This window comes from Pteronotus mesoamericanus, unplaced genomic scaffold (assembly GCF_021234165.1).
Source record: "Pteronotus mesoamericanus isolate MK-2021 breed Mesoamerican mustached bat unplaced genomic scaffold, CSHL_Meso_final contig_2, whole genome shotgun sequence".
Taxonomy (NCBI): Eukaryota; Metazoa; Chordata; class Mammalia; order Chiroptera; family Mormoopidae; genus Pteronotus; species Pteronotus mesoamericanus.
This window is the reverse complement of record NW_026555084.1, coordinates 10,584,952-10,598,835: the sequence shown is the minus strand read 5'-3', so window position 1 is coordinate 10,598,835 and position 13,884 is coordinate 10,584,952. Positions and strand designations below refer to the sequence as shown.

At 40.6% G+C, this 13,884-nt stretch overlaps 1 protein-coding gene and 1 non-coding gene across 2 annotated transcripts in view; both read right to left on the bottom strand.

Annotated features, from left to right (window-relative positions):
• LOC129066760 (hepatitis A virus cellular receptor 1 homolog) overlaps positions 1–13,884 on the bottom strand; it is a 36,633-nt gene that overhangs the window by 13,603 nt on the left and 9,146 nt on the right. Inside the window, 1 exon segment of the mRNA XM_054568594.1 lies at positions 6,791–6,880. Within this exon segment, the coding sequence (XP_054424569.1) occupies positions 6,791–6,880 (90 nt within the window).
• Positions 12,493–12,635, bottom strand: LOC129066809 (small nucleolar RNA SNORA79). The gene has a single exon (XR_008528742.1). It is a non-coding gene; the product is annotated as a small nucleolar RNA SNORA79 (small nucleolar RNA).

The window sequence follows — 13,884 nt, the reverse complement described above, 5'->3', positions numbered from 1 at the left end:
TCTTCACTAAAAGTTATCTTTTTAGTCCTACAAATAGCAATTCTGAACCTAACCTGCTTCTCAGGAGACCAGGCTATTTCCCTACCTATCAGTTGAATTATCTTCGTTCGTTTTACCTCTGAACTCTCAACTAACAGAAATCTGAAGTGTGAAGCATGTAGCCTGAATTGAAAAAGGAGCTATACATTCTAAATCCCGGAAATCCTTAAATCTTGTGTCATTATACAAATAGCAATTTTTTTCTATTTCTATGCTACATAATAGTATAGAATACTTGATGCAAAACTGTGTAAGTCACTGACTGACATGGAAAAACAGCGTAAATTATATAAAGACTTGTTCAATGAGGAGGTCAGTCAGGGCAAATCCCTCCTCATGTCACCTCAGTCAGGGCTCACGGTGGAAGGCACGATCTGGTAATTGTAACCACAGCCCCAAATTCAAACTAATGGAGATCGAATCCTGACTCAACCACTTTCTATCCACATGCCTTTCAACAAAGAACTTAGACTGTGTGCCTAGGTTCCCACAGCTATAAAATAGGATTGAATCACACCTACAACGAATGGGGTTGTCATAAGAATTAAATAATAACACTTGTAAAAAAAATATATAAAGAAATAACTTAGCAGATGGGCTAGATGAAAAAGGTGAAAGGATTTATAATTACAAATTGTAGTTACAAGAATAGTCACGGGGATGTAAAGTACAGCATAGGGAATACAGTCAGTAATATTGTAACAACTTTATACGGTGTCAGATGTGTCCTCGATTTATCAGGGTGATTGCTTCTTAAGTTACATAAATGTCTAATCACAGGGTTGTACACGTGAAGCTAATATAATAATATAGTTAAGTGTGTTTTTTTAATTAAATAAATAAAAACTTGTAAAATAAAAAAAAAAGAGAGAGAGAACGTAACATGAATCTTGTCGCATAGGAGAGAGAGTCAATGATGACTTCAGTGAAATCTTCTCCATATGAGATTCCAAGGTCAGAGTGGACGGAAGGGTCTCCACTAAGAGCTCCCTGTGAGGACAGTCATTATCCTGCCCCTTCCTTGTCTTCTCCTGGTTCCTTAATTTTCCCGGTAAACCTGTGCTCAACTGAACCAAATCCACACGCTCCTCAATAGATATCAAAGATAAGTGGTCTGAGGATTTTTTTCTTTTTGGCTAATAATGAATGCCCTTGAGAACCTGATCTTTAAAAAACTATGGGTCTCTTTACTCTGAAAATATTGACAGGTACAAAAGGTACGTGTTATCTGGAATGGAGACTGTCAGAATCTGTGAAACTCACATATGGAACCCAAAGGGAGAGTATTAATCCTAGATTGTACTTTTACCTTAACATAATACCTTGGGTGGTCTACCGCCTTTAATTAGAAAGCCTCTGAGATCAAAAATACATCACTTTACCTCTCAGAATGTCCCGCGTGGGCGCTGGCGTTGTAGGAGCAGAGATGAGGACCCTGGGTGATGTTGGAGCACTGCGGGCCTTAGGTGGAGCTAGGAACCAGTGTGAAAGCAAAGATTAATCAGGCAGCAGGAAACTAAGAGCCTGTGCTGGGCCTGTGCATCAACTCCTGCTATGAGACTGACCCCAAGTGGAACTGGGCATTAATCTTCCTGAGGCACTAATCTCTCTGAATTTAGAGTTCTTAATCCTTGGTCTACTAGAATCAGACAGGAGGGAACTTGAGAACATGCTCACAAAAAAGGAAACAACTACACTGAAAAGTATGTATTTCAGGATGTCCAGAATAAAAATAGGTTCCCTGGGTTAGCACTGAAACAGTTTGAAAAGACCAGCCACGCATATCAGATTTATGAACCTTCATAGAGATTGATGAGTAGGGGAAGTGTCTAGAACCAGAACTTGTTTCTGTCCTCTCGGTGGTGAATGACTAAGGCTTAAACAGTAGCCATGGACCCAGAATGTTTACCAAATAAATAGCATTTAGCTCAGTCAGTTGTGGGTATATCCTCCAAAAAACTGCATCCTGAATGAGGATTAGCTCACAACTCACTAACACATGCTAGCTCACAGGGAGGATTTATGCAACATACATTTGGTTAGAAGGTGATAACTTTGAGTCTTTAAAGACTTACAGTAGGCATAGGATTACACTTCTTCTATGGAGAGTCTCAGAAAGAGAGCCGAAACTTAAAATTAAGCCCAAACACAATGCCTTGCACAAAAGCAACTCAATGAAACCTGGATTCAAGAATACATACTTTTTTTGCATAGGAAATATAGCCAATAATATTCTAATAACTAGGTGTTATATGAGATGGGTTCAAAATGTATTGGATTATCCTTAGTAAGGTGTGTAATGTCTAATCACTGGAGTGCACACCTGAAACTAATATAATAATGTATGTTACCTGTATTCAAAAATCAGAAAATATTTTTTAAAAAAGAACATATACTTTTCCCCCCCAGACACCATTTTATTTTCTTACAAGAAGCTTTCTTACCTCTAAGCTAAGTAAGTATAAAAAAGAACACTTGCATAGGAGCCCATTGATTTGAAAGCTCTTCTTTTGAGAGATCAGTATAATTTGGAATCAAGCCAATGTTTGCCTTGAGAGGGAAAAAACCTTTTTCAACAAATATTTGTGAGTATCCATTACATGCAAGACATTTGTCTAAGGCAAACAACAGCAAACCTTATATAAGGGGCCAGACAATAAGTGTTATGGTTTGGGGACTCATGGTCTCAGTGGCTCTTGTTCACTCTGTCGGTGGGAAAGCAGCCATAGACCGGAGAGGATAATGATTGGATAAGGCTGTTCCAGTAAAACTTTCATATAAAACCAGTGGTGGGTTTGTTATCCTTGAGTGGAAGGTCCAGGTACAGAGAGAACTAAAGGAACTCCACTCAGATTTGCTTGTGAAGACAGAATCTCATTAACCTGACCCTCCTTCTCTGGCATTACCTGGATTTTCCTCATAAACCTGTGCTCAGCTGGGCCAAATCTCCATCATCCTCATTAGATGTCTAATATCAATAGTCTGGGCATATTTGGCCAATGGGGAATCCCTCTGAGACTCTGATTTAAAAAACAATGGGCCCTCTCACTCTGGAGATACACATAGGTACAGCAGATGCATGTCATATGGGACAAGGTTTCACAGAACACATGAGACCAGATGGAACCCAGGGAAAGAACCTTCAGCACAGATTGTAACTCTGCCTTAACACATGCTCTGGGTGGTCTACACTGTCTCATTAGAAGGCCTCTGGCCTCAGAGACACATCCGGTTACCTGTCGTAAGGTTCGCTGTTGGTGCAGGAGTCACAGAGGCAGAGGTGAATGTTGGGACACTGCTGATATTATGTGGAGCTAGAAAAGAACACGAAAGCCAGGATTAATCAGGCAGCAGGAGACAAGAGCTTTGTGCTGAGCCCTGTACATCAACAAAACCAATGAGAGACTGTCCCCAGGCAGATTGGGCACTAATCTCCCCTGAACTCAGAGTTCCCGTCCTGGTGCTACTACGATCTGACAGGGGAGGGCGTGAGGACAAGCCCACGAAAAGAAAATAGTTGCATTAAAATTTATATATTCTGGGAAGGTCAGAGGTGAAAAAGATTATTTGGGTTATGCACTGACAAACTTCGAAAATGCCGGCCATGCATATCAGATTTATGTAACTTTAAACACATTGGTGAGGTGGGAAAAATGTCTACAGCCAGGACTTGTGTCTGTCCCCGCTATGGCAAATGACTAAGATTTAAACAGCAGCCCCAGACAAAGAATGTTTACCAAATACATAACATTCATTTCAGTCAGTCCTGAGGGTACCCTCCCAAGAATCTTGCACCCTAAATAAGGATAAACTCACACCAATGGCATATGCTAGATCACACAGCCGATTTATACATTATACATTTGGCTGAAAGGCGAATTAGGCCATTAATGGTAGTTTTCCAATTAAGAGATGATAACAAGTAGTAACTCTGACTCTTCCCATGACAGAGCAGATTCAGGATTTCAAAGCACTTATAGAATGTCTCAGAGCTACGCAGAGAGAGGCAGCGGGGGGTGAGGGGGCGGGGAGAGAGAGAACTGGCTCTAGAATAAAGTCCAAACACAGTGCTTGGTACAAAAGCAGAGCAATGAAGGCCTGATCAAATCTGTATGTTTTTTTCTCACCAGACATTTTCTATCCTGCAAGAAGCTTCCAAAACTCTCAAATCTACTAACTAGAAAAGGGACCTTTGCATAGGAGACCATTGATCTGAAAGCTCTTCTTGAGAGATCCAATTTCTTCAGAATCAAGCCAATTTTTGCCTTGAGAGGAAAAAAATTTTTTCAAGAAATATTTGTGTGTCTATGATATGTGTCACATTAGTCTAAAGCTGAGGTCAGCAAACTTTATGTAACGGGCCCAATAGTATGTGTTTAGGCTCTAGTGGCTCTACGGCTTCAGTGGCAGTTGCTCAATTCTGTCAGCATGAAAGTAGTCACAGATAAGACAGTATCATGAATGGGCATATCCATTCCAATAAATCTTTACTCATAAAACCACTGGTGAGATTGTTCTGAATATGATCTAGCTCTGGGATATAATTTGTTGACCCTGATCTAGGGTATAGTCAAAGTCATTTAAGAATAGTATAATTGTGTTCCCTCCCTTCAGTTCAAAATCTACTCTAGAGAAAAAAGCAAACATGCAAAAAATATGATCAAGTGAGTATAAGAAACAATAAAAAGGAGAAAAACTAGTCAGATTGTGTAATGAAATAGACTTCATCAGTGGGAAATATTTTTCCCAGGAAAAAGCTAGGACGATATAAAAATAGATCCAGGGAGGAAAAGCTCTAACAGAAGTTTGGAGAGTAATGTCAGCCCATGAAAAATACAAGAAAACTTAAGCAAAGACTTGGTTATTGGAAGTTGAGAGTCACTTGTCTCAGTTATGAACCCACTTCCCACTGGATAGAGCAGTGGCCTCATCTATTAAAGAATTGGGAGGCACCCTGACTGGTGTGGCTCAGTGAATTGAGCCTTAACCTATGAACTGAAAGGTTGCTGGTTTGATTCCCCATCAGGACACATGCCTGGGTTGTGGGCCAGGTTCCCAGCTGGGGATGTGCAAGAGGCAACCAATTGATGTATCTCTCTCATACCCATTTTCTTCTCCCTCCCTTCCCTGCTCTCTAAAAAAAGAAAATAAATTTAAATAAAAGAACTGGGAGGCAATATAAAATTTTCCTACTAATGCTCTTCCATGTTATTTTTAAAAATGTAAGCAGATACAAATTTCACAACTCTGCAAACTTGAAACCATAATTTCTTCTTGAATTTCAGGCACCTCACACCTATCTCTAGCCTACTATCTCACCAGCGTCTTTGGCTTCCCTGAATCACTTTCCAGGTATAGTTTCCCCAGAGTCAGCGGTTTCCCCCATCTGAACTGACCTTATATTACTTCTCTTTAGGGGTAAACAAGCCCAGGCCAAATGTGGGAGATTACAAAATAAAGTTTCTCTTAATTAAAAAAAAAGAGAGAACATAGATTATTAAGGCAACCATTATTGGGTTTTGCTGTCAATAAAAGATTATAGTGGACAGATATTCATTTAGAAGGAGCATCAGAAACCAGGAAATCCTTAAGAACCTATTTCTTTAATTGAATAATAAGGGTATTAGGATGTACACATCAAGATGGAATATAAATGTCTGAGATTTTTTGATTTCATGAAATTATTTTTGTAAAAGATTTTATTTATTTATTTTTAGAGAGAGGGGTAGAAAGGGAGAAAGAGAGAGAGAAACATCTATGTGCGAGAGAAACACTGATTGGTTGCCTCTCGCACACTCCCAACTGGGGACCCAGCCATCAACCCAGGCATGTGCCCTGACTGGGAATTTAACCAGAAACATTTCAGTTTGCAGCCTGGTGCTCACTCCAATAAGCCATACCAGCCAGGACATGGATTTCATGAAATTCTTAAAGCAACCAATGAATAGTTATTGGGTTGTGAGCGTTTTCATGTTGCAATAACATTTTAAACATTAAAACATTAATGTTTAGAAAAAGCAATGTTTGATTTGAAGTGAGATAATGCTTAAAAAATCCATGGTATTGCAGGAGTATAGGTAGAACTATATAGGTTAACACAATGTGTATGTACTAACGCCAAGTTGATAATTGTTAAAGATGGTAATGTATCTACCTGTCAGTACCCACAACTATAAAATAGAATTGAATTACATCTACAGTGCATAGGATTGTCATGAGAATTAGGTGAAATAATAAAGGCAATAATGTAAAGAAATTATAATGGTTCCTGGCACATAGAAGACTGGGTGAATGTTAACTTTACTGAAATCCGATCTTTGCATGCATGGTCCGAATTCAAGGAGGACTGAAAGATGGACATTCTGAGCTCCTTGTGAGCACAGACTCTCATTAAACTGACCCTTCTCTGGCATTCCTATATTTTCCTCAGAAACCTGTGCTGAACTGGACTAAATCCATACCATCCTCATTAGATGTCAAAGATCAGTGATCTGCGGTTGGTTAGTTAAGGATGAACAAATTCGAAAATTGATTTAAAAAAGAATGCTCCCCCTCACTCTGAAAATAGATAGAGGTACAAAAGCTGCATATATTCAATAAGAGATGAGGGTTCACATATCCTGTGAAGTTCATGCTTGTAACCCCAGGAATAACTCATACCCTAAATTGTAACTCTGCCATAGACACATGCCCTGGCTGGGCTCCATCCTCCCATTAGAAGGCCTCTGGCCTCAGAGACACATCCATTTACCTGTGTTAAGATTCGGTGTTGGTGCTGCAGTTGCAGGAGCAGGGATAGAGACCCGACGTGATGTTGGGACACTGGTGACTTTAGGTGGATCTAGAAACCAACATGAAAGCCAGGATTAATCAGGCAGCAGGAAAGAAGAGCTTTGCCCTGGCCTGTACATCAACATAACCAATGAGAGACGGTGCCCGGGCAGATTGGGCACTAGCCTCTCCTGAACTCGGAGTTCCTGTCCTGGTGCTACTACGTCTAACAGGGGAGGGCATGAGGACAAGCCCACAAAAAGGAAAGAGCTGCACTGAAAGGTATATATTCCATGAGGTTCAGAGGTGGAAAAGGTTACCCACAATTAACATGGAAGTACTTGAGAAGACCAACCAATTCTATCAGATACATTATAAACATCAGTGAAGTAAGAAAGATGTCTGGAACCTGGACACGTCTTTGTTCTCTAAATGATGAATGACTAAGATTTAAACAGTAGCACCCAGGCCCAGAATTTTACTAAATAAACAACATCAAGTCTATCTCTAGCTTGGAACGGTCAGCTTTGAGGATAACATCCCAAGGGACCTGTTCCCACACAGATGATTATACATGATACATTTGGCTGAAAGGTGAATTAGGCCATTAATGGTTGCTTCCCAACTAAGATATGGTAACAGGTAATAACTTTGACCCTTTCCATGACAGAGCAGATTTAGGACTTCAAAGCATTAATGGAAGGTCTCAGAGCTACAGAGAGAGAGAGAGAGAGAGAGAGAGAGAGAGAGCTGGCACCAGCATTAAGTCCAACACAGTGCCTCGCACAAAAGATCAGAGCAATGAAGGCCTGATCAAGAGTGTGTACTTTTCATTTTTTTCTCACAAGACATCTTTTTACCCTGCAAGAAGCTTCCTTGAATCTCAACTCCACTACTAGAAAAGAGAACTTGGCATAGGAGACCATTGACCTGAAAGCTCTTCTTTAAGAGATCCAATTTAAAATGGGAATCAAGCCAATTCTTGCCTTGAAGAGGAAAAAACTGTTTTTCAACAAGTATTTGTGACTGTCAGCAAAGGGCCCGATAGTACATGTTTAGGCTCTGGTGGCACCATGGTGTCAGTGGCAGTTACTCAACCCTGACATATGAAATTAGTCATAGGCAAGATAGTATAATGATTAGATATGACTGTTCCAATAAAACTTTATTCATAAAACCGTCTGTGAGACTTTTTTGAATACGGTCTGTCTCAGGGCTATAGTTTGCTGGCCCTGATGTAAAGTGTAGTCAGGGGCTAAAAAAGAGTACAACTCTATCTTCTCTCTCTGGTTTAAAATCTAACCTTGAGGGAAAAAAGCAAACATGCAAAAGAAACCCAAAAAGCCAATCAAAGGAGCATAAGGAACAATAAGGGGGAGGATACCTAGTTAGATTGTCTATTCAACTTGTCTTATTCGGTGGTAAGTATCCTCCACTAAAGGTTAGGGTAGCTGCTGGTGAGGAGAAGAGTATACTCAGCCTGTGCAAAAGCAAGAAAATTTAAGCAAATAATGGGTTTTTGGAAGCTGTGAGTCACTTTGGCTCAGTTGCGGACCTTCTTTGTACTGGACCCAGCAGTTGCCTTGTAATTACCCACCTACTGAAGTCTCCTCCCACTTCCTTTCCATGTTACTTTTAAAACTTCAGCCAGGTCAAAATAATTTCACAGCTCCAACGATGCTGCAATCATTTCTTCTTCACTTGCTGCCTCTTCACACCCGTCTCCAGCCCGCTATCTCGCCAGTTTCTTTACTTCCCTAAATTGCCTGTCAGATACAGTTTCCACAGGCAGCTGTTTTCTCCATCTGAATTGACCTTATCTTACTTGCCTGCATAAGACAAACACCCAGTTGATAACTTGGGAGATGACAAAATAAAGATTCTCTTAATTAAAAGAAAAGTAGATATAGGTTATTAAGACCACGGATATTGGATTCTACTGTCAACAAAAGACCTTAGTGGATGGAGGTTAAGAAAGAGAGCATAAACCAGGAACTCCCCAAGTATCACTCACTTTTTTCATCAAATGATAAGGCTATTTGTATGTCCCCCTCAAAATGGAAAAAAAAATGTAAGCTTCCCAGATATTTGAATTTCATGAGATTCCTAAAGCCGGTGGGTGAAAAGTTATTAGGATGCCAATATTTTCACATTGCAATACATTTATTTTAATTTTTAGACAATGTTATGATGAGATATGCTTCAACAATCAAAGGCAGGGCAAAGAGTAGGTGTGAAACTACATATGCTTACACAACGTATACGCAAAAAGATTGAATGGACAATTGTTAAACCTGTCGATGTATCCACTTGACAGTACCCACAACTAAAAAATAGGGTTGAATCACGCCCATAGTGCATAGGGTTGTGTTAAGAAATTAAGTAATGTAATACTTCCACGGAACTTAGCATGGTCCCTGACATAAGAGACAGGATATACATTGAATTCACTGAAATCTCATCCTCAAGTGCAGGCCCCAACTTCAGAGCAGACAAAAGGATCTCAACTCACAGCTGCATGTGAGGACTGACTCACTAACCGGAGCCTCTTCTTAGGCATAACCCTGTATTTTCCTCGTGCTCCACAGAGTCAGATCGACACCATCTTCATCATAAGCCAAAGACCAGTGGTCTGGAGGGTTTAGGCTAGTAATGCATCCCTTTGAGACTCTGACTGAAAAACTAGTGGGTTTCCTCATTCTGAAAATATTTATATAAAAGGTGCATGTACTATGGGATGGGGGTTCACAGACACGGTGAGGTTCTCCTTTGGAAGCCATCTAAGAAACCTTAGCCTGAATTTGACTTCTGTCTGAACACAGTGCCTTGGGAAATCCACATCCTCTCACCAGGAGCCCTCTGGCCTCAGGAGCACAGCAGGTCACCTGGCTTGAGTTTCTGCGTGGGCGCTGCAGTGGCAGGAGCTGAGGTAGAGACCCCAGACGTGGTCAGAGCACTGGTGGTCTTGGGTGGAGCTGGAGACCAACGCGAAAGCCAGGATTAATCCGGCAGCAGGAAGGAGAGCTTTGCGCTGGGCCTGTGCATCAACTCAACCAACAAGAGGCATTCTGACCCCAGGAAGAATTAGGTACTGATCTCCCCTGGGCTGAGAGTTCCTGTCCTGGTTCCTGACAGAGGAAGTTCCTGTCCTGGTTCCTGGTACAAAAATCTGACAGAGGAGGGCTTGAAAGAAAAGAAACAGCTCTATTAAAAGATATATATTCTGGGAAGTTCAGAGTTGAAAAAGCATACCTGGGATTTACACTGAAGCCCTTTGAAAATCCAGCTATGCATTATACATATATCCTCACAAATGTGCGTGAGAGACTGGACCCACCTTAGTCTACTCATTGGGGAATGACTAAGGCTTCGACAGTAGTACCCAGGTCCAGAACGCTTCCCACACATAGAGCCTTCACATCAGTCAGTCCTACGGGTATGCTCCCAAGGGGCCTGCACCCTAAGTGAGGATTAACTCACAGTCACCAGCATATGCTAGATCACACAGACGATATATACATTTGGCTAGAAGGTAAACTAGACCACAGGAAATAACTTTGATTCTTTCCACGGTCAGAGCAGGTGTAGGACTCAAAACCACTTACAGAAGGTCTCAGAGCTACCGAGAGAGAATGCTGAAATGAAAATTAAGCCAAACCCACTGTCTGGCACAAAAGCAGGTCAATGAAGGCCAGAATCAAGAATGTATTCATTTTTCTTACCAGACATCTGTTTTGTTTGTTTTTATACGAAACACAACGTTGATCCTTAAAATCAACTCTATTAACTATTAAAAAACCCTTAGAGAACAAACGATTGGTTTGAATGCTCTTCTTTTTAGAGAATCAATTTAATTTGGAATTAAACCAATTTGTGCCTTAAAGAGGAAAAACTTTTTTTTTTACATACATTTTGAGTTTCTGTTACATGCAAGCCATTAGCTTTAAGCAGAGGCCAGCACTCTTTCTGTAAAGGGACAGACAATAACTGTGTTAGGCTTTGGGGGCCCGACGGTCTCAGCGGCAGTAGCTCGACTATGCCAATGTTGAAAGCAGCCAGAGACCAGCAATATAATGAATGGGTATGGCTGTTCCAATAAAACTTACTTATAAAACACTTGGTGGGCCTGTTTTGAATCTGACCTGGCCCTGGTCTATATAGTTTGCTGCCCCTGATCTAAGCTGTAGTCAGAGGCATTAAGAAGTATACAATCTAATCCTTTTCTTCTAGTTTAAAATCTAATTTGGAGGAAAAAGCAAGCATGCAAAAAATCTGATCAAAGGAGCATAAGGAACAATAAAGTGGAGGAAACTAAAACAAACCTAGTAATGAATTTGTTATTATTGGTGGAAAGTATCTTCCCCAGGAAGAAGCGAAGAAGACATAAGTGTAGATGCAGGTGAGGAAAAGCTGCAACAGAGAGTAGAAGACTAAGCTGAGTCTGTGAAAAATGCAAGGAAACTTAAGCAAAGAATTGGTTATTGAGCCAAAGAGTCACTTTGTCTCAATTACGGACCCACTTCCCACCAGATAGAGCAGTGACCTTGTAAATACCTGCCTATTAAACAATTCATAGGTTGCCCTAGCTGGTGTGGCTCAATGAGTTGAGTGCCGGCCTGTGAACTGAAAGGTCGCCAGTTTGATTCCCAGTCAGGGTATATGCACTGGTTGTGAGCAAGGTCCCCAGTTGGGGGTGTGTGAGAGACAACCTGATTGATGTATCTCTTGCACATTAATATTTCTCTCCCTCTCTTCCTCCCTCCTTTTCCCGCTCTCTAAAAATAAATAAAATCTTTAAAAAAAAAAAATTTAAAAATGGCAGGCTTGCCCTAACTGGTGTGGCTCAGTTAGTTGGGTGCCAGTTTGATTCCCAGTCAGGGCAACTGATCAATGTTTCACTCTCATATCAATGTTTTTCTCCCTGTATCTCTTTCCTTTTCCCTCTTTCTATAAAATAAATAAAATTCTTTTTTAAAAACATTTTAAAACATTGGGAGGCATGGTAAAAGCCTCCTATTAATTCCTTCCCATGTTATATTCAGCCAAATCAAAATAATTTTTTCCAACTCGAAATTCCTCCTCATATCTGCCTTGAGCCCACCATCTCCTCAGGTTCGTTGGCTTCCCAGATACATTTCCCAGATACACTTTCTGCAGGGTCAGCTGTTTTTTCCATCTGAATTGACTTTATCTTACCTCCCTTCTTAAGGGGAATAAGCCTTGTCCAAAAATCTGAATTTACAAAATGAAGGTTCTCTTAATTTAAAAGATAGAAAGAGAGAGGTACAGGTTATTAGGTAATTAGGGCCACAGGCATTGTATTTTGCTGCAAATATAAACCTTTAGTGGACAGGTTCATTAAGAAGGAACACTAGAAACCAGGAAATCCTCAAACACCTACTTCTTCCATAGAATTAGGCTTAGCATATGCACATCAAGACTGAAGAACTGTAAACTTCCCAGATTTCCTGACTTCGTGAAATCTTAAAGCAACTGGAGAACAGTTACTGGGATCCAAGTGTTTTCAACTGCAATAAGGTCATTTTTATGTTTAAATAAGCAATGTTGTGATGATGTAAGACATGCTTCCAAGAAATTCAAGATAGCGCGGAGTGTGTGGGTGGAACCATATGGACTTACACAATGTATGTGCAACAAGATTGAGTTGATAATTTTTCCCCTAAATGTTTGATTCCCCAAATTTCAGAGAATAAAATGATAATCCTTTACTCTAATATTCTCTGAGTGAAGAAAATTGAATTTTAATTTATGATGACCTAAAATTCTAGTGCCAGCCCTACAGGCAATAGAAGGTACAGTCATGAAAGAGCCAATTACTGTTAAAGCTGGTGATGTATCTATTTGTCAGTACCCACAACTATAAAATAGATTGAATCACACCCACAGTGCATAGGATTGTCATGAGAATTACATGTATAATACTTGTAAAAATTCTTACAATGCTTCCTGGCACATAGAGGACCAACTAAGTGTTAACTTCACTGAAATCTTATCCTTCAGTGGGGGGTCCAGCTTCACAGAGGACCACAGGGTCTCCATTCAGAGCCCTGCGTGAAATCAGCATCTCATTAGGCTGACCCTTCTCTTTGGCATTTCCTATATTTCCTCATAAACTTATACTCAACAGGGCCAAATTCATACCACCCTCATTAGATAATCAAACATTTTGGTAGTTGGTTGCCTAAAAGTAAACAACTTTAGGAATTCAGTCTTAAAAACAAAGGCCCCCTAACTCTGAAAATACTTAGAGGTACAAAACCTGCATATAGTAAGAGATGAGGGTTCACATATCCTGTGAAGCCCATGGGAACAATTAATACTTTGGATTGTAACTCTGCCTTAACACACACCTGGGAGGTCTCCATCCTCTCATTAGAAAGCCTCTGGCCACAGAGACACAGCAGTTTACCTGTGTTAAGTTTCGGTGTTGGTGCTGTAGTTGTAGGGGCAGAGGTAGAGACCCAAGGTGATATTCGAGGTGATGTGCGAACACTGGTGACCTTGGGTGGATCTAGAAACCAAGGGGAAAGCAAGGATTAATCAAGCAGCAAGAAAGAAGAGCTTTGCTCTGGGCCTGTACATCAACATAACCAGAGAGGTGGTCCCCCAGCTGAATTACGCGCTACCCTCCCCTGAACCCAGAGTGCCTGTCCTGGTGCTACTACAAGTGGACAGGAGAGGGCAGGAGGACAAGCCCACAGAAAGGGAACAGCTGCACTGGAAAGTATATATTCCAGGAGGTTCAGAGGTGAAAAAGGGTACCCACAATTAACATAGAAGTACTTTCAAAATATTGTCCATACCTTTCTGATTTATATGTCTTCATAAACATCTATCTGTGAGATAGAGAAAATGTGTAGAACCTGGACCTCTCTTAGTTTTCTCAGTGGCAAAAGGCTAAGACTTACTTAAATAGAGGCTCCCAGACTCAAAATGTTTAACAAATAAGTAGTTTTGAACTGAGTCAGCCCTGAGGGTACCTTCCCAAATGACCTGCACCATAAATGAGGATAATTCACGCCCACTAGCTGATGCTCAATCACAGGGAGGATT